The 21483-nt window shown below is 45.0% G+C and overlaps 1 protein-coding gene across 1 annotated transcript; it reads right to left on the bottom strand.

The window, feature by feature from the left end:
• Positions 1–1942: 1942 nt before the first annotated feature.
• On the bottom strand, positions 1943–20114 carry PPIL1 (peptidylprolyl isomerase like 1). Its single transcript, XM_019738826.3, has 4 exons — positions 19960–20114; positions 16742–16896; positions 3695–3763; positions 1943–3130 (listed from the first exon to the last, which is right to left on the bottom strand). Exons 1-4 carry the CDS (start codon positions 20013–20015, stop codon positions 2910–2912), a joined length of 501 nt encoding a protein of 166 aa, XP_019594385.1. The 5' UTR covers positions 20016–20114; the 3' UTR covers positions 1943–2909.
• Between the last annotated feature and the right edge of the window lie 1369 nt (positions 20115–21483).

Here is a 21483-nt window from a genome sequence, read left to right as displayed (position 1 = left end):
CTGACTTTTTTCTGTGATGTCTACTAACCGTACAATCTAAGCACTCTGGTGCCCACACAGGATCTCAGTGCCACACACCTGCCTGGTGTCCACGAGGTCCTAAAGGGGGAACAGAAAGCAGGCCACTGGTCCATAAAGCTCAATCGTAGCAGCCAATGCTAAGAGCCACTCAAGTTCATCCTGGCTTTGAATCTCTTCATTCTTCCAAGACCACCACTCATCCAGGAGGCAAAAGATCAGGGTATGGTCCTGACTGCCCCGTGCTGTTAGGGACACCCCACTCCTCTCCTCCCCCACAATTTCATGTTGGACAAATGTAACCTCTAGTATCTCACTAGTCAGTATGGTGTCTGGACCGACCAGAAGTCACCAGCTCCTGGGAGCTGTTAGAAATGCAGTCTGGATGGATGCTGAAGCCCAGTCTGCTTCCTAGCAGGCTCCCCAGCAATTCCTGTGTGTGGTAAAATGTGAGAAGCCCTGGCTAAGGCCCTTGGAGCCATGCACTTTATAGTACAGGGACCAAACTTCTTACCCACCCCAGGGACACTTGTTCGAAAGCTTCTTTCACTCACTTTTCTACTCCCAAGACTTCGCCAAATAATCTAGCATCTCCTACCCTTCCCACCAAAGCTACCTCCCTGTCCTCCCTTGATGCGCTCCGGCAGTCCCACAACCTACCTTCCTGACTCTCCATCTAAGTTATAAATTCATCCTTGCCTTCTCATAAGCTGCCCTCATCTCAATCTGTTTCCGATGTGACTGCAATGAGCCGTCTGTGCCCGCGCACACCCTTTTATAAGACTTCTCACTGTACTTCTCCTGAGATGTGTGGACACTCCTGTGACAAAAGGATTAACCAGCATTCCCTTGAAACAAGCTCCCTTTACACAGAAACTAACACGTCTACATCTCCGGCTAACTGGCAGAATCACTAGGAATTGTGACACAGTTCAAGGTTCACTCTTTGAGGTCACAGGCTTTATGAAAACTGGCATCTGCGCAAGGTGTGATCACCTTGGCATGTTTGGTGTGCTTTTCCAGAAACAAGAAACTGCCTCTGCTGCTCTCTTCCCAAGTGTACCCACAACCTTCTTTACTTCTTCAAGTAGTGATAACACGTTTCCCCCACTCCCACGAACAGGGTGAAAGTGGGGATTTTCAGGATTATAATTCCAGGAGGTAAGGAGGTAAGTGTCTTACTACTTGCTCCTAGAGGTGGAGCCAATAATGTCTGCCCAGCTCAGGCTGAAAGAAATGTATTTCTAATTTCCCAGAACAGTACTTTGCACCCCAAAACCGTCCCTGGGCAGTTACAAAGTCATTTACACAGCTGTTGGATTTTTGCATTTTTGTTGAGAAGGATGGAGAAAGGTTAAACATGGGGAACGCTTGGGGACTAGAACCTGAATCATCTGAAGGGCTCATCAAGATTTTACATTATTTTAGGTTTGTGGGTCTCTAGTGGACTTCTCCCTTTCAAGAGCAGGTCTGACTCTAAAAAGGCCATTCCATGAAGTAAATCACCATTTCCAAAATTTACAGAGCGATAAGGAGGAAAACTTAAGCTACAATCCTCTCTTCAATGAAGGAGCTACCAGTTTAAGAAAGCAAACACCACAACACCCATTGCCTCCGAGCCCATCACAGCAGGCCAGTGTATCTCTTACAAGTGTGAGGGATGGTTCAGGTCTCTCAGCACACCGACAGGCGAGTCCCCTCACTCAGAAATGCTAATCGGTATCACTTCTTTCTTTCTTCTTTCTTTGGTTTTTCTTCTTTCTGCCTTTTTAGAGTCAGACCTGCTCTTGAAAGGGAGAAGTCCACTAGAGACCCACAAACCTAAAATAACGTAAAAGCTTGAAGATGAGCCCTTCAGATGATTCAGAGGTTAAAATGGCTGTTAGAACCTCATACAATATTTAAAATCAGACCACAGCAATGATTTCAACCATCAATGGCATTTTATTTTGGAAGTTTCTATGTATTACATAGGTATTAACTTCCTTTCTCGCACCAGCACCCCCTAAAAAAATAAAAAAAGATTAAAAAAACCCAAAAACATAAAATAGTAATTTCTCTAAAGTCTTAAGTTTTAAAAAAAGAAAAACTTAAGTGGTACTTCTCCTTTATGAGAATACTGCTTTTTAAGGAGAATTCATAGTCTGTCCTCATGCTCAGTATACATTTCTACTCCTTCCTGGGGGAAAAATGGTCACTGCTTCTGCTTCCTTTTAATAAATTCATTTCTCTATTATTACACATTATCATTCCCCACTTGACACCTTCTTAGAAACTTTATTGTTGGATGCATTTCCATTTGGCAAAAATCCAGTGTGGCTTTGCGTGGGATGTGTAAGTGTCAGAAACAGCAGTGTTGACGTTCTGCTTTTGAGGGGGAAAAGAGAGAGAGCGATGCATACGTTCCCGGGAAGAAATGTAGGAGACTGAAATGGGGTGTACAGAGATCAGAAGGCTGACAGATACCACTTGGTTTTGAATGCTGTGGCTGTCAGCCACGGAAGAATGCGGTGTGGGCCAGAAGAGGAATCTCCGCAGGAAGAAGTATGTTCAGGCACCGAGGAGTGACGGAGCTGGCTTCCTTTTGTTTCATGTGTATCAGAGCAGATACACACATAAGGAGCAGTACGGGTCGTCTGCAGTGAGTAGTCACCTGTGTACTGTCTCGTATGGGCTCTCCTGCCAATGCTGTCAACCCAGGCTCCAGGAGAAAAGAAGCACCCTATGAAAACACACTTGTCTCTAACTCACCCCAGACCCAAGGCCTCCTCAGCGCCACGATGTGCAAAGCCAAAATGAAGTTCAGAGTTACGTGTCATTCTAGGTCATCTGGAAGCTGGCTTGCTGGGGCCATCTCGGGGGCCCTGGGTGTGCCCCAGAGAGCTGCACGACTACCCGGAAGGGTACGCCTTAATGATCTTCACGTCGTCCACGGGGCGGTCCTGGGAGTTTGTCTCCACCATTCCTACTCGATTCACCATTCCTATGCCCTGACACACTCGGCCAAAAATGGTGTGTTTGCCGTCAAGCCACTGGGTGGGAGCAAGGGTCACAAAGAACTGGCTGCCATTGGTGTCTGGCCCTGCATTGGCCATGGCGAGAATTCCAGCCCCTGGTGGGAGAAAGGAAGAGAGGAGTGTGAAGAATCCCCACAGCTCCAGCCAGGACCCACTTCACCATCCTAGGGATGAAAAGAAGCCAGACCTCGCTGTAGCTTCTCTCCTCCACCACCCCACCCAGACATTTCCCTCAGGGCAGGCCTGTCACCTTGCGCAAAGGCCACCAACTGTCCCACCCCGTGACCTCATCTCCCTTGTCTTCACCTGATCCCCAGTCTCTATCCATCATGATCCCGCTAGTCACCGGACCACGTTCCCAATTCCCCTGAGAAATCCCGGCAAGGTTTGCTGCTGCTCTGAGGAAGCTTTTTGTTTTCCTATAGTTTATAACAGCAACATTCAACAAGTATTAGTGTCCAGAGCCCTCAGGCCGGCACTCTGAACCGTGCAGGGCTCTGAGAGAGGCACTTTCTCTAACCCTCCAGGGCGCTCTGTGGTGCGCGGCTGGGCAGCTTCAGGGCACCACGCCATGTCAGGCATTCACCGGGAATCACAGGCAACAGAACGATCTTTTAAAATCCACCCTTCTTCCCCCCCAGTCCAGCCAGATGACTTACCCGTGAATTTCAAGTCCGGATGAAGTTCATCTTCAAACTGCTTGCCATAGATAGATGCACCACCTCGCCCTGCCACATTAGCAGATGAGAAACCAATCAGCCAGGCCCGCATTCCACCGCACAGCAAGAACAACGGGCTAGGTTCCAAGGATGTCTTTAGAGTACAGGCAAGGAGAAAGCAGCGCGCACGCCAAGCCCCCTGCGAGGTCTGCTGCAACTAAGCCCAGGAGCGGAAGCAAGTACTGACACAGCACACGCAAATCACTGCTTTCACTCAGGTAAGACATTTCTTTTCAAAATAACACCAAGAGTGTTTTCCTTGCTTATTAAAGTAATATATGTTCACTGTCAAAAATGTAGAAAATACGGAACACTGTCAAAAGAACATTCAAGGACCCCGTAATCTAACCATCTACGATACCCCTCATTCAGAGCTTGCTGTGTTAAGAGGTTTCTTCATGTTTAACGTTATTTCAGACAGGAGCGCCCCAAGCCCTCACCATGTGCCCCTCAGACAGTGCTAATCAGTCAGCATTCTTCCCAGCTGAGCTGGGACCCCTGCTTCCTCACTGACCCCGACTCCAGGCAGCCATTTCTAATGGAGCAGAGACGGCACGAGAATTAAAACCTATCTGCTCCCTTCAACATAGATGAAGGAAAATAACACTCATTTAAGTCAAAAATACCTAGTTTAAGGAGAAACGGACGGTGGTAAGTGGCAACGTGACAGAAAGGAACAGTACTACAGAATCCACTGAGAGGAGAGGCAGTACATCGGACGGAGAATATGAAGAAACACGGGACTGGGAATGCTTTGCTGTCACCACCACCACGTGTTATTTATGTCATGTCTACCAGAGCATGGTGCCGTGCTGGGCGCCCAGGCTTTGTTGCTAGAGCAAAGTGATACGCTCAGTTATTTAGTCAACCATATGCCTTGTTGAACTACTTTGGTTTCTCCAAGTTGACCTGCCAAGACAAACCACTGGGACAGTGAACACTGGCTTTGCCAGCTGACTCTGCTTGCCTGACAACAGGAAAGGGATGTCACCTCCTTTTACCGCCTGCTGTGAAAGCAGCATGTTAAAGCACTGTGGCCACCCCCGGAAGCCCCTGGGCCTGGGCTATGGTGTTTCCATGGTAAAAGTCTTTTGCTTTACCTTTTAGGATGCTCCACCCCAGACAGCCTGTCACAGCCCCCGGTTCTCATGCAAAGAGGAATGGGGGTGAATCCTAACAGACTCAGGGAAACCTCCCAGGCCCAGGCTACCTATGCTTCTGGAAAATTACTGAACCACCAAATTATGTAAAAATTCATTCTGGAAATTCTAACATGCTAGTATACCGCCCGACAGCAATTATGTAACCAGTATGTTCCCTCTGACTAGAGTCAACGCTCCTGTCTGAGGTTTGGGTGGAGGGGGTGGTTGGTGGAAGCACTAGGGCTGGAGAGGAGGAAGCAGAGAAAGGAGAGAGGAAAGAAGAAAGAGGAGAGAGGAGAGGGAAGAGGGAAGAGGGAGGGGGAAGGGAGGATGGGAGAGGGGAGAAAGGAAAGGGGAGGGGAGAGGGGAGAGGGAGGGCTATGTGGCACACTGAGGTCAAGTCCTCCAGCCAGGTGTTGAGCAAGCAAGCTGAGGACAAGCAAGCTGAGGACAAGCAAGCTGAGGACAAGCAAGCTGAGGACAAGCTCAGCTCTGTCCACCCACACACAGAGCCTTGGAACAGTGATCCCTGCAAGCGGAGGGCTCACTTCGCCTCAAGGCCACTGAAACCTATCACATAAATGGCACCACACACAAGAGGATCTCGGGACAGGTAAGCCTGGGGTGTTAAGCCATCAGAAGATGAAAGAGCATGGAGGCCCCTTTTTACTCAGGATGCAGATACACACTCGTGACTAGTTGGGGCCTCTATAGCCGCCTTTACTCATAATGTTATCTTTTCATAACCTAATTCAACTCAGTAGGGTTGGTAGCAAAATGTCAGCAAGATAAATAATTCCAATCAAAACGCTCCTTTGGGCATGTGGAATAGGGGAGAGCGGGCAGGGGGACACGGAGTGATTAAAGAGCTCTCTGGTGCAGAACAGGCTCAACAGATGTCAGCAATCACTTATAAAGCCGACGATTTGGAAGATTTGCAGTCAAAAACTTGCTGTGCGCTTGGTGTAGCACAGATACAGGGGAGACAGGCACAGGTCTGTCTTCCAAACTGTACTCCCCAACTTTTTCCTCTTCTGTCCTTTTAGACATTTATTCAATGTACCTAATATTTCAGACATACAAAAATACAAAGACTATGAGAAACAACTGTGCACCCTCCCCTGGAGGAATAAAATGTAGCCAACCCAGCTGAAGACCCCAGGCACACAGCCTCTGCCTCCCTCCCCACCCACCCCTCGCCCAAGAGCTGACAGCTGCTTAGAACTGCATTTCCCTCTCAGGTAACCGCTCTTCCGACCAGGAGATTGTCATTTCCATGCATTTTCCTTCTTCCTATGTACGTATGCACCCCTAAAAAAAAGGTATTGTTGTTTTGCATGTGTTTAGGTTTATATAGATGGTATTATACTATGTGTTCCTCTGCAGTTGGCGTTTTCCTGCTTGCCATTGTGACAGTCGTCCATGTTGTCCCACGCCGCTCTCCGGAGTATTCATCCCCCTATGACTACAACGTCAATCTTATCTTTTCTCATGCGGATGCTTCTGTAGGATCTTTCCAATGTGTTGCAATTATAAACCATGATGCAATAACCATTCTTACACTGTCTCCCAAACACAAGTGCAGGAGCACTCAGGGAGGACACATATGCAGGGTCACAGTTTGAGTACCTCACCATTACTAGATTTTCCAAGTATCTTGCCAGATAAAGCCCTAAGGTGCGCCCCCACCCACAGGGCCCTCACTCTTAGTCTTGCTGCTCTAGGTCCTTTTGCCACTTTCTAACTTGTATCAGTCTGGGACGTGTCAGATCTCTTCTGTTGTAACCTGCATTGCCCTGAATGTGTGTAATTAATTTCTTGTTTACTGGCTATTTAACTTTCTTCCTCTGTGAACAGCCATTTCTCTACAGAGTGGCCTCACATTATATAAATGTATATTCTGGACATTAATCCTTTGTCAGCTAATGCTTTTGCAAATACCTTCTTCCAGTCGATATTTTTCACTTTTTTAATGGGGTCTTCTGGTGCACAGAAGTTTTGGCAGTTGAAATTCCTTAATCATTTTCATCTATGCATTCTATTTGCTTAAAAAAGAAAGTCTTTCCTTATCCCCAAGATTCCTCTGATGTCTCTTATTCCTCCTGCTCATGATTGTGGAAACAAAGGTTACCATACTTGGTGCTACTTGTCCCCCCACCACTTGCTCCCAAGCCACAGCTGAAGTCACCACAGATTAACAGCCAGCCCCAAAGCTTGAATGGGCCAGTGACCCATAAGGGGGCCCATATGAAAACTCTGCTGGAGGACTCGACACCAGAAGGTAACTGACCAAACCAATCAAAGCGTCTCTCCTGGCCAGAGAACCTCTAACAGACACTTCCGGTTAGCTGTCCCCTAAGCCTTTCCAACCCCTTCTCCACAGCCTGCCTCAACGTCAGAGACAAGGAAGGCAGGTACTGACCAGTTCCTTTTGCAGCTAGGGGTGGCCAGATGACCTAGTTCTGACTTAGTGATATAAACAGAAGCCTGCTGAATAGAGCCTCTGGGAAAGCTACAGCCTTCCTAATAAAAAGGGACAAACACATTCATCTGTCTTTCATCCATGGCTGTTTCCCTGTCTTCCTTCTTTGGAAGCAGAGGTGCTCTCAGGAGCAGCAGCAGCTGTCTTGCAACCGTAAGACAAGTTTGAGATGGAAAGCCAACACACTAAAAATGGTAGAGTGGAAATACATGGCAAGCATGGGTCTCTGACAACTCTGCTGGGCAGTTGAACCAATGCCTGCAACTGCTTACCTCTAGACATCTTGTTATGTGAGAAAAACAAAAGCTCCCTTTGTTTAAGCTACTGTGGTTGATCCTTACAGCCCAAATCATCCCAAATTGATACAATCGCTTTGTCACTAACAGAGTAGGAAGGGGGAACTAACTAGTAGAGCTGCTGTTGGATTACCAGGGCAAATGCCAGATATCAGATCTATTAATAACACAGGAAACAATGCTACAGCTCTCAAAAGAAGCTTTGCAGTTCTTCACATGGGGCCCTCTCTTCCTCACTTGCCTTTGGGGTCAGAGAGATTTGGATTTCGGTTCCAACTCCACCACTTTAAGCAAGATACCGTCTCTAATCCTCAGTTTCCTTGAGTGCAAACTAAGAATAGGAGGACTTGGGTCTCACAGGACTGTCAGGAGAACTAAATGAGATAATGGACGGAAACCACGCAGTATGCAGCATGGAGCCAACACAGGACTATCTGCGGCGATGAGCTCTGGTTAACAGACAACCTCAGCACTGTCCAGGAGAGGTAACCACAGGTCATGACGAACAGCCCCCCTCGGAGCCAGTCCGCTGGGTGTATTGCAGCTCCTGTTCTTGGACCTTCCATCATGCCCTCCCTGTGCCTCAGCTCTCTCTGCATAACTTTCCTTCTTATTTCACCGAGAAGAAAGCAGAAGACCTTTCACATGCTCTCACTACCAAATCCACTTCCCTTCCTCCATCTCTACCCATTTACCTCCCTTCCTGTTATTAATATACTGTATGAATAAATTGTTCACACGACTCTCTTACCACCATGTACCTGATTAATCCCATTCACCCTGAAGGAACTTTGCAGCTACAATTTCCCCCTCTCCTGTATCAATTTTGCTTTGTAGTGGATCATTCTTATCAGCATAAATATATGGTATTAGTATTTCCCATCTTAAAAACAAAACAATAAAACCCCATCTCCTAGTATCCGCCTATTTGTCCGCATCCCTTCACAGAAAAATTTCTCAAACAAGGTGTTGACACTTGGTGCCTCTGCTTCCTCTCCTGCCTCCTGAATGCTCTCCATTCAGACTTTTGCCTTCATCACTCCACTAAAAGCTCTCTGGTCAAGATCACCAGTGACCTCGATGTCATTAAATCCAATGGCAGTCCTCAGGCCTCACCTTGCTTGATCCATAAGCAGCATCCGACAGTTGACAGCACCCTTCTTGAAACCCCACCTTACAGGCGGCTCCTCATTTTCCTCTGCTGGCTCCTTCTCTCCCCATCTCCTTTCACAGGCGTTAAACCTGCACTGATGTGTGAAGACTTCCCCTTCCCAGCCCTGCTCCCTCACCCCTTTCTACTTCACAGGTGTTACCCCAGTAAACCTCTTGAGGGTTGAAGTCTGGCTTGGCACCTGCTCCCCAGAGGACCAGAACCCACACAACCACTATCATCCTAACCCAAACTACAAGTTTTAGCTTTGACCACCATGAAAGACAGCTTCCAATTGGTCACCTTGCTTCCAGCTTTGCCTCCCCCTTTCTCACCGGTCTATTCTCCACCTAGAAGCCAGGGGGATCCTTTTAAAACAAGTCTCACTGTGGCAGTCAGCTGCTCAAAATCCTCCGGTGACATTTCATCACACTCATGACAAAATCCAAAGTCTTCACCACAATTTACACGACTCTCCATGACCCCTGGGACTCCGCTGCCCTTCAAAGTCGTCTCCTGCCACTCTGCCCACCTCACCTGCTCCAGCCACACGGGCCTCTGGGCTATTTCTCGCCAGGCACGCTCTGGCCTAAGGCCCCGGAATGCTGTGCCCTCTGCACGGCCTGGCCCCTGGCAGGCTCATGGCTCACTACTTCCCTTCATTCAGTGCTCGGCTCAGACGCCCCTTATCAGAGAGGTCCTCCCTAGCCACACTAGCCAAAACAGCACCACCCTCCGTCTCTATCCTGCGAGTTCTCAGCCGGAGCTGGCTTTGCCCCCTAGGGACACCAGACTATAACAGGTGGAGACATTTTTGGTTGTCACACTGAGGGGTTCTACTGGCAATTGGAGGGTAGAGGTCAGGGATGCAGCCAAACATCGTGCAACACACAGGACAGCCCCTCACAACGAAGAATTATCCAGCCCGACATGTCAATAGTGCCGAGGCCTAGAATCCATGCTCTGTCCCCTTCTACATTGTTTCTTCCATGTCATTTGTCATGACCTGACAGTATTATTACACACTTGTTTGTTCATCGCCTGTCTCTCCCACGAGAACGAGAGCTCCACAAGGGCTTCCTTATTCACAGTTGTATCCCCAGCTCTAGAACGATGCCGGGCCACGGCAGGAGTCTAACAGACATCTGTTAAATGAACTAACAACCAACATAAATAATAAATAACCACGCTTGTTTGAGCTGCTGCTGTGCCAAACCTGTGCTAACTACTTCGCTACTCACAACGACCCCAGGAGGCGCATGTAGCTGAGCAGCACAGGGATAACAGGAGGGGCCCCATTTTACCAGGCTCCACCCTGTCTGTAAGGTCTGGAATATAAAGGGAAAAGCCCAAGACACTGATGAACTGCCTACTGCCCACATCCTGAAAGTACGTAACTAAGAAGGGAAGAAAATATAATGCAATCAGCAGAGCTTGTAAAATACCCAGCATACTCCATTCTCATGAAGCTAATCACTGTTTGTAAGAAAAACCAGAGATTATAAAACTCCTGTGTAAAATCTGTTTTTATAGAACTGAAAGAAGACCCTGTCGTGACACACGACTGAGCAGACACCTGCTGACCATGAGATGGAAACACTTTGCTGACCACAGCAGTAATGACCCCCTAGCCCCCGCTCACTTCCCAAATAGCCCGTAAAAACCCCTCCCACAATCCTATCAGGGAGCCAGCCAGCTCCTTTCTTCTCGCTGGTTCCCTGGTACACTCGCTATCTCGCAATAAAGCTTTGTTTGCTGAACTTCCTACCAGGTATAGCGCTCATTTCTATGACATTGGGACGCAGGAACCTGGCATTAGTTGACTCTAGCAACGTACCCACACTCCCCATTTATAGATAAGACTCACCAAGGTTACATAACTTGTCTACATTTAATAAGTATTCGTGTGAAGCCAAGATTCAACCCCAAACCCACCAGCCTCCACAAACCCTGCTGTTCAGAAGTCTCAAATGATGCTCCATCAAATCCGAACTCCTATCTGGGAGTCTCCATGAACTGGCCCTGTGTTACCCCCCCTGCAACCTCTTACCACTCTGCATTCTGCCCCAAACTGCTCCTTTACTGTCCCTAAAACATGCAGTTCAGGAGCCTTAGGAATCACATCTTACGCATTTGTCCTGGGTGTGGAGAGGTGGCTGTGCTATGTCACACGGCCAGTCCAGCAGGTGGGTGGTCGGCTCTTTCACACCCAACCTGCCTCTGACACTTGTGTCTCTGTTCTGTACTCATTCTTCCTACAAAATCCAAAATGTCCTTCCCTGTCCCAAGAGTTAAAATTCTACATTTCTTCACGGCCCACCTCAAAATATGCCTCCTTCCCATTCTAATCCCACTCCACTCTACTTTTTCTCTTATTAATTATTCCAACCTATGTTATATAATAATCCACAGCATACCACCCTACATTTGCATATTTATTATGTTATTACTTTGTAGATATTTCTTCCACTATCTCGTCTTCCTGGCAGAGCAAGGAGATCTGCAAGGAAAAGAAAACTGCCTTGGCTTCTCATGCTTAAGTGCCCCTCACAGGCCTTAGAATAGCACAAGATACCCAGCAGACTCTTAGCAAATATTCATCAAATGAATAAAATTAACAATGAGCTTGCTGTTCAACACATTCAATTTCAGGTGTTCCTGGGGCCATCAAGAGGAGAGATGAAATCAGAGTGTGGGTGACGCACAGTATAATCAGCATGTAATTAATCACGGCAATCATGGCAGCGAGGTACAGAGCAGGACGAGCCAAAGGAAGAGCTGGACCGGATGCCGTGTCGTATAGGGAGGAGAGGAAGAGAAGAAATTAGTAAAAACAGAGAAAAGACATTCAGAGTACTAAGTAAAGAGCCAGCATAAAGTTATTACAATAAGGGGAATTTAAAAGAAGAAAAATGGTTTAAAATGAGGCAGGAAGTCAAAGGGGATTTGAACTGAGAAGACATCTGGCAGAGACGTATCAGGAATACTATGGAAGGTAAGGCTTCATCAGACTGAGGGGCAGTCGGGAATGGAAATGGCGCACCAACTTGCTGAAGAGGCCAGGATGTCACATATAGCTCATCTGAGATGTTCAGCAAAAACGTGCTACCTAATTTGCCAGCAGTTCGTACTAGTGACCCAGGAAGCCTTAACTCCTGTTTGCCTTCAACCACAGACCGGGAATAGGCTCAGCGCAATCACTCATTATACTTGAGGCTGGATGCAATTATTTGGAAATCTTTTGAGTGACTCAATTTCATTAAAATTACATCATGGAAATGTGACATTAGGAAGGATTGAGAACTACAGTAATATAGGGAAACTCTGGCATGAACAACTCACATCTGAGTCACTTCCAATCCTTTCACCCTAATCATGGATGCTTTCAGTTCACTTGTGTTATGAATTAAAATTTTACTTCAGGACAACCACGAAAGAGGACAGGAAAGAAGTACATCGAAGTGTTGGCAGGACACTTTATATAAAGAATGTGGAATGAAGCAGGATTAGACTCTGCCTTTCCCAGTATCTGATAAAACAAACACAAAAAAATTCAAATTTAAAAAGCCAAAATTTCACCAGTATCAGCGAAATGTGAAAAAGGAAACTCACTCCAAAAATTCTGAAAGAGTTAGCCAAAGAAAGAAATAGAAGCTTTGTCTGCCTGTATTCCCTAAAAGTTGTAATTAGGAAAGTAGTGTCACCCAGAGAATTCGTACAGAGACCCTCCAATTTTGAGAAGCCAATTTTGGAGGGGGTGAGTAGCCCTGAAAAAGTTCAGGAAAGATCCGCACACACCACAGGTGCTTAGGAGCGGCAGGGCGGCCGTCCAGCACTGGCCACCCTGGGGCGGGTGATGGTGGTGGTGAGGGGGCACTGGGTTCCGGGGCCACCTCAGGAACTCCATCTGGGAGAAAACAGAATCCAAGCAAGGGCTTCTCCATGGCTGTTTCAAGCTACAGACAGTTCAATAAAAATAAGAATCCAATAAAACAAGAGCTCAAAGACAAGATAACAAATCAACAGAATAAAGCGAAAAGACTGCAGAGCTAAGGAAACAGATTTAGAGCCAAATGACACCAATACAGCACTAATAAATAAATTAGAGCAGTAAGGAACAAAATAGACATGACCAAAAATGGAATAAGGCACAGAATAAAGGTCTGAGATATTTCAGTGGATGCAGGGAAAAAACAGAAAAACATCATCTCACACACTCAAAAGAAATGGAAAGCAAAGGTGATGGAACAAAGAATAACCAGTTTCCCGAAATAGAAAATCCAATAAGCATAACACAGAAAATATTCAGAAATACAAATCAAAAAATTTTCCCTGAATTAAAGGAAGAAATAAATCTGACCTCAGTATTCTCCAAAGCCATGTTCAAAACCAGAAGGCGATGGAGTAGAATTGTCTAAAAAGATCTGAGGGAATGAGTGTGGCCCAAGAATAGTATAACCAGTCATGGTCTTTTTCAAGTCTAAGGGCAACAGGCAGAAATTCTCAAACATGATTAAGTTCAAAAATATAACAGCCTTCAGCCTTGCAATAAAAAAAACCACTCAACAGGAAATTCTGCCCGCTAGCACTTGTGAATAGAAAAGCCTAGTAGTGAGCGCTGAGCCCTGTGAAATGTCGAACCCACACTGTTGCTGAAGGAATCATGGGTATAGATGGAAAATGTTGTAAACTCTGACAAGGAAAAATAAAACTGACAACAAAAATTGTGAATGAGGAAGGGAGGACAGGTGTGAGATAACTGAAAAATATACATATTGGTCTCTGTCCCCGATTCTTGGCACAGAGCTCCCAAACCCTTGTAATTTCCTAAGTGGTAAGAGCACTTAGGAGCATCTCTCACCGTGTTTCCCCAAAAATAAGACCGAGCTGGACCATCAGCTCTAATGCGTCTTTTGGAGCAAAAATTAATATAAGACCTGGTCTTATTTTACTATACTTAGTTTTTACTTAGATTTACTATACTAATTTTTGCTCCAAAAGACGCATTAGAGCTGATGGTCTAGCTAGGTCTTATTTTCAGGGAAACACGGTATTCTAATATTTGGTCTTTGACCCCACACTGAAACAGGGCTCCTAAAACCCTTGGAAATTCCTAAGTGATAAGAGCACTAGGAGCATCTTTTGCTCTAATGAGGTGACTCTGGGTGGCTCCTGGGTGAGAGATGGTCTTCAAAGACCATGCCATTAAAAGCTGTGAATCTTCAGTATCCTGAGGAACCACCACCAGCATTTCTCCAGAGAGGGGAGGGAGACTGGAAATGGAGTTAATAACTGATCACGCCGACATGAGGAAGCCTCCATAAAATCCCAATGGTACAGGGTTCGGAGAGCTTCCAGGTGGGCGAACACATCTACACTGGGAGGGGACACCCACCCAACTCCACGGGGACAGAAGCTCCGGCACTCAGGACCCTCCCAGACCTTGCCCTAGGCATCGCTTCATCTGGCTGGCCATCTGTGTCCTCTACCATATCCTTTAACTGGTAACTGTTAAATGTTTCCCTGAGCTCTGTGAGCCACTCTGGCAAATGAACTGAACCCACGGAGGGGATCGTTGCAATGTCCAATCTGTAGACAGTTGGTCAGAAGCACAGGTATTTATTTGTACCTGGGTTTGTGAGTTGTCTGGAGAGAACGAGAGAGAGAAAGAGAGAGAGAGAGAGAGAGAGAGAGAGAGAGAGAGAGAGAGAAGAGAGAAGAGAGACACGCACACAGGGGGCAGTCTTGTGGGACTGAGCCCCTAACCTGTGGGATATGATACTATCTCTGGGTAAATAATTGCACAGTATTGCTTTTTGTGGGGAAAAACCTCTATACGTTTGGTGATCACACGTGTCAGAAGTGAAGTGTTCTGGATGAGTATGTAGAAGTAAAGAAGAAACACAGGATGGAGGAACTGGGTTTCTTCCCACACAGGAGGTGGGTAAAACTGAGTTTTTCCTAAACAATAGGAATGGATAGAAATTTAAGTACTAATTGCCTCATCTCTCAGAGCAGGAAGTTAATTTGTTTAAATACAGAGGGTGCCAAAAATATATACACATTTTAAGAAAGGAAAACTGTATTAAAATTATAATACTCAATATATACCGATAACAAAAGATGAACACAAGTCACGTTTGACATCTGCAATTACAAGAGGTGCTCAAAGTGGTTACCATCAGCATCTAGACACTTCTGATTACGGCGAACTTCTGATTACTGCTTGACTAACATTGACCAAAGTGTCTACCTGTGTACATTTTTTTGCACCCCCAGTATGTACAATTTTAAATACAATACTTTTTATTTTAAAAACAATACCACACATGACACAGCCTATTCTCCTGAAATAATTTCCATTTAGTTATTCATTCATTCATCCTTTTAACTACGAGTATCTGAAAAGAAAGATGGCTAGAATAATGGCCACCAAAAGTTAACAACGATCATTTCTGAGAGGTGGGCTATTGGGGGAATAGTTAATGGCGTTAGGGATCTTTAGGAGATATCCTGATAAGTGATTTTTGTTCTTTTTTCTACTTTCCTGTATATTCTGTATTTTGGGATGTGTCCACATACATTGAAAAAACAATCGAATGACTCTGGTCATCAAGGATAAAGGACCATTGAGAATGACAAAAAACAAAACCGAGAAAACTCTGCCACAGAGAGAACCAAGCTTATTTAAAGGCAAAAGAGCAGGAAAAATTAGAAGAACATGCAGACTGAGAAGTAATGGCCCTTCAAACTAATAAATGTTATTAGCATTTCACTAAGAAATTTCTCTAATAAGTCCCATCTAAATGATGACAACGCCCAAATTCTTATCTCCGTCCCAGACCTTTCCTTGAACTCCACACTCATACCCCATTACTTATTCAAAATCTCTACTTGAAGATCTGACAAGTATTTCAAACATAATGTGTCCCAAACCAAAATCAAATTCTTAGTCTTCCCCCTCCAAACTTTGAAGTCACCTTTCACCATCTCTCACTCACACACTCACCCACCCCTAATCCAATCTCAGCAAATCCCATTGGCTCTATTTCTATCAAAACAGAACTTCAATCCAGGCACTTCCGCTCGCTTCTCTACTAGGAGCCTAGTCCAACCACATATGTCTAGACTGGGTGCCTACAGCAGCCTTCTAACTGGTTCTCAGCTCTCACTCTTTCCCTATATCTATTCTCCAAACAGCAGCGAGAATGATCTTTTTTTTTAAGCATAGGTCAGATCACGTTACTCTTTTGCTCAAAACTCTCTAACGGTCCCACCTTATTCAAAACAAAAGCCGAAGTCTCTACCATGCCCTACCAGGTCCCACATGGGCTCCTGCCTCCCGGCCTCTGGCTTCTTTCCTCCAGTCACAAGGTTCATTCCCTCATTCAGATCTCCCTGCTCCAATAACAACTACTTGGAGAGGACTTCCTTTTCTATTAAATACACATCCCCACATCCTTCTCCTGCTTGATTGAGAGCTGGGAGTTTTTTTCTGTGCTCATGGCTATATCCCTAGGGCTTAAACAAGTATCTGACACAAAGTAGGTGCTCAATATTTGTTGAATGAATGAATGAATCAAAGAACCCAGTATTCTATTTTTCTCAAAACACTGCAAATGTCTTTTTTCACTTTTCTGATTATTAGACTTTCTACATTACTATAATTCAGGCAAATATCATTTGCTCTTAGTAAGCAATACATGCCAGTTATGAGAAACTCTGTAAAGCCCAGGAGTCAAGATTAATTTCTGGTCAATTCCATGTGTGTGTTTTGGGGGAAGGTGTGTGGTAGGGAGGGCAGGAATCGTCACCAGAATTACTAGCCCAGTCCCTGGTATGTGAAGAGGCCCTGGCTGCCTGATACCCAGCTATGACAGAATGAGACTTCAGAAACTAATCCTGGCTTAAGTGTACCTGTCCCGGTTGGGTCACCTCCCTGGATCATGAAGTCTTTGATGATTCTGTGGAATTTGGTGCCATTGTAGTAACCTCGACGCGCCAACTCAGCAAAGTTCTTACAGGTCTTTGGAGCATGCTTCCAGTATAGCTCCAGCACAATAATGCCCATGCTGCAGGGAGAAGAGGATGGGAGAGCTCTAGTCAAGAACGAGGTCACAGTACACAGGAATATTACGGGACGGCTCCAGGACGCTTCATGTTCAAGCTTGTAAGTCACGAAATTGTGAAAAACAATTTCACGCTCAGCAAAGGAAAACAACACAATGCAAGTAACAAACGCAGTCATCTCTTTTGAGTAAAACATGCAGGGGCTTCTGGTACTTCTTTTAAGCAAAATAACCATGGATGGCTAAAAATTGTAACATCTTACATATAAAAAAAGAACTCGCCAATCACAGGAAACTAATATAACCAACCCCTAAATTAGTAGGAAAAAACTCTTACACTTAATTTGTAAATTTTTTTTAAAGGAGGATATTAAAATACCAAGAACTCATATTTATTTCTATGTGCATAAGGTTCTAGGTGGGGGTAGAAACTGGATAAATGGGAGACAGGAAGGTCTTCAATGAATACCTTTTTAAAAATTTTGTATTTTTGAATCATGTAAATATATTACCTATTCATAAAAAAATTTTAATGGAGAAAAAATGGTACAGTTTGTGTGTATTTAGGAAGAGGTGTAACAAAGGCAAAACCTGATTACTTCAAATCTTATACCTACCCGATGTGATGAGCGCTTGCTTCCCCCCCCAAAGTACTGCTAAGGAAAAGGAAGCCATACGACGTAGGACAGGTGCCTTCCATCACTCACCTAGCCTTTAAACTCCAAGAATGTGAAAATTGAGTCAACTCTGTAGAGCATGAATAGCCAATGTAAACAAAACACAGTGAAAGCACTGTATAAATATTTTCTAAGTTACTGTTGTAGATAGGTTCTTGGAAACTGCAACTTCTAGTGAAACAATGTATAATGAAACCAATTTTACCATAGGCTAACTGATATAATAAGAGTTACTGAGGCATACTTCTGGTCATAAAAACACCAAACTTCTAAATAAAGACCCAAACACTTCTAATACTTTACACTGAAAAAAAAGTGAGCTATGTATACATTTGAAAAAGATTAATATAACCAGTAAGATAATTATTTTTTAACCTGCTTATTCCAGTTCAGGGTCTTGAGTAGCTATAGCCCATCCCAGCAGCTCAGGACACAAGGTGGGACAGGACATCCTTCCATCCAGGGTGCACTCACACCACACCCACACTTACTCTGGGACAATTCAGACACCCTCAGTCACCTAACGTGCATATCTTTGGGATGTGGGAGGAAACTGGAGCACCGGAGTTAACCCACACAGATATGGGAGAACATGCAAACACCACAGACAGGGGCCAGGGCTGGGAATAGTTTTTTTCTCATCAACATTGTAACAAAAGATCATTGAATGTTATTCAAGGACCTGCTGTATATGTAGTATGTGCCAGAACATAGTTTTCTACTGGCAATTCATCCTTCACACTACTAATATTCTACACATATTAACAATTACTCTGTGCAAGACAGTTTTAGATGCTTTTTCCTTCATGGAGCTTACATTCTGGTGGACATTTTTTAAATACAGGTAATAACGTTTTGGACTGGCAATCAGGAAGCACCTATACAACTTTGAAATGTGCACACTTTTTGACAGCAATTTCAACTTCTAAGTATCTATTCTGCAGGAAAACTTACTAAAGTACTGAAGGATACAATATGTGAAAGGATGTTCATTCCAGTTTTTGTCATAATAAAAAACAAGAACAACTTAGATATCCTTCAAAGAGGGAATGATTAAAATATGAAATATCCATACTACGGAATGTTACATGTACTAGTGAGTGAAAGGCAAATTACAGGAAAAAATATATACAGTATGATCATCTGATTCTATTTTTGTTAAAAATTAGAACATAAAAGAAAGATGTTTATATGTACATAGAAATGGATCTGGAAGACCATCCAAAAAAACTATTAAAAGTGTTTTTACAGGGAGGGGTGGCTTTCACTGCTTAGTCTATACACTTCCATACTGCATGGATTTCAATTTCAATTTATTTTGTACTTTCAAAAAAATGTTAACAGGTGAGTTCAGAAATTCCTGCCATATAAAAAGGTGGGGAAGATGGCCTGGGAGCAAATGTAGCATCTAAGAGAACTATGCTCTGGTGGAAAGCAGCATAGGCGAGAACAGAAAGAAGGCAGAGAGATGGCGGCGGCTCGACCCTGACTACAGATGGGGAAATGGCAGATGTAGCCAGAGAGGTAGGCAAAGGCCAGATGAAGAAAATCATCTTGAACGTCAGACTACAAAATTTTAATTGTATCGTGTTGCAGCAATAAAAAGTTACTTAAGTTTATTTGTCCTACTTTGGAAAGATCGCTTTGAACTTTTTCCAAAGAGGCAACGGAATGAATAGCGCTAAAGAACTAAGCATGTGAGGCAGACATACCAGGCTCCAAATGAGGTTCCCTTACTTACTAGCTGTGTAGCTTTGGTCAAGCCACTTCGTCTGCAAATTTTGGCATTTCTCTGCTCAAATTGGAGAGAAGGTGGAATAACACCTACATGATTTGAGTTGCTAGGAGGATTAAACTGTGATGCTATACGTGTGATGCTAGGGACACAGCACCGCTAATTGGTGCTCAATCACACCACTCTTCGATCGTGGGGGCAATGTGCTTCTTCCCGTGTCCTGCTAACAATTTGTTTATACAACTGTAGTACTTACAACGTTACAACTATACTACTTATCACACTAATATTTACATATCTGTCTCCTTCACTATACTGCAAGGCTGTGTGTTTTACCACGTCTGCATCGTCAGATGCCAGATCCCACGTCCCCGCCTGTGGACTCAATACACGACTGTTGAATGAATGGATGAATGAACGGAGGGTTGGGAGGAGAGCAATCAGACAGCTGCCGCTGAGGTCTCCGCGCGAGCCGGTGCGGAGCTCGGACGCGGGCGGTGACGGTCCCCACTCAGCCCTCACTGCCGCCGCCCCACGCCTCTCCACGAGGAGGCCGGCCCAGCAAGGGAGCACGCCGGGAACCCAGCCCCGAGGCGAAGCCCGGGCTCCGCGTCGCCTCTGCCAGCCCAGCCCCAGAGGCCCGACCCCCCTCACCTGGTCTCCAAGTATACGTTGGGCGGCTGCCAGGAGTCGGGGGGGATCGCCGCCATAGCGAAGCCCGCGGAATCCTTCTCTAGAAATTGCTACTTCCGGCGTCGATTCGCGGGGGACCCGCCGCTGCAGGGCACACTTCCGGTCCCCGACGTTCAACCCTGGTGATGTCATGATTTGGGGAGTTGAGACAAAGAAGAGGAAGGACCCCACCTCCAGGGCCGAGGAGCTGCGGTGTTAGGCGAAAACAGGCCGGCCGCAAGAACAGAGAGGAAAATGCAGTTCCATTTAAAAGTGTTCTCCTAGTGGAGAAAACGCGCCACTCTACGGACTCTCTGATTGGTTCGTTTTGACGTGGAAGGCGGGAACACTCAGCAAATCTACACTCCGATTGGAGTTAGGTCCTAACTTTCAATTCGAAGAATTTCTCAGTCCCACAGTAGGGCAGGGATCGGAAGGAGAGTCAGAGAATGGAAGGGAGTAGAGATAAGAGATACCAGTAAGTAGTTTTGCTAAGGCGCTGTACAATTTACATAGCACTTACACTTTATTATCAAATCTACTCCACAAAGCAACCCTGTAAAGTAGATACGTATTATTATTCTAATTTTTCAGATGTGAAAACTGAGACTTAGCAGGTAGTTGACTTGTTTAATTGCCCATAGACATACAGCAAACCCGAGCCTCCGGACTCCAAAGGCAGAGAGTATGGAAAGAGAGGAAAGGGCCCGGGAGAAAATGAGAGATAGGGAAAGGGAGAGACAGGAGAATGGAGATGGAAGGGATCAGGGCTAGAGTGACTAACTGGGATAGATGGTGCCCCAAGGTTGTTAGAAAGGTTTGCTTAGGGTCAAAGAAGGAAAAGCAAAGTAGAGGCACTGCGAGGAAGTTTGAATAGAGGACAAGAAAGAATGGGGGTAAATAAGCTTATATAGTAAATGCTTTACACACCACGAAATGATGGCTAAATGAATGCTTACTTTGTGCCAGGCTAAGCATTATTGTGTACTTTCACATTGCTAAAATCAAACACAAAAAGGAGACCAGACTTGAAAATTCCCTGAGCAGACAAACCAGTTTAGTCATGCAAGCAAAACTTAATTTAGCTTATTGTAAGACAAGCAAAACTTAACTTGGGCCACTTCTCGTAAATGCCTCTGAAAATCGTAAACAAAACTTAAACTGTTCCCCAAAATTTTTGCAAGGTAACCACTTTTAACCCATTCTCTGTCACTAGGAAAACTCTAAGTTTATAACCCAAAACTGACAAACAGCCACTGCCTCCTCGCTATGTAAGCTGCTTTATAACGATATACTTCTGAGCCTCATTCCATGTTCAGTTTGAGTGCTCTCTGAAAACTTGGTGTGTGTGGGTGCACAATAAACTTGCTAATTACTATTTCAGTGATCCAGTGGTTTTCTTCCACTATTTCTGAACTTTTGACAACACTTAATCTTCAAAACCTATGAGGTAGATATTACCATTCCCTTTTTACTTTGAGGATAGTGCGATAGAGATTAATAACT

The sequence above is a fragment of the Rhinolophus sinicus genome, chromosome 2, assembly GCF_057876585.1.
Source record: "Rhinolophus sinicus isolate RSI-liver-muscle chromosome 2, RSI-T2T, whole genome shotgun sequence".
In the NCBI taxonomy this organism is placed as follows: Eukaryota; Metazoa; Chordata; class Mammalia; order Chiroptera; family Rhinolophidae; genus Rhinolophus; species Rhinolophus sinicus.
Note: the sequence above shows the minus strand (reverse complement) of the source record. Positions and strands in the feature narration are given on the sequence as shown.

Bases quoted from the DNA above. Each gene is read 5' to 3' on its own strand.
- PPIL1 (XM_019738826.3), bottom strand. From the start codon at position 20,015: ATGGCGGCGATCCCCCCCGACTCCTGGCAGCCGCCCAACGTATACTTG. The intron at 16,897-19,959 runs GTGAGGGGGGTC...TTCTCCCTGCAG, and splicing joins AACGTATACTTGGAGACCAG to CATGGGCATTATTGTGCTGG. The intron at 3,131-3,694 runs GTAAGTCATCTG...TTCTCCCACCAG, and splicing joins TCCGGACTTGAAATTCACGG to GGGCTGGAATTCTCGCCATG.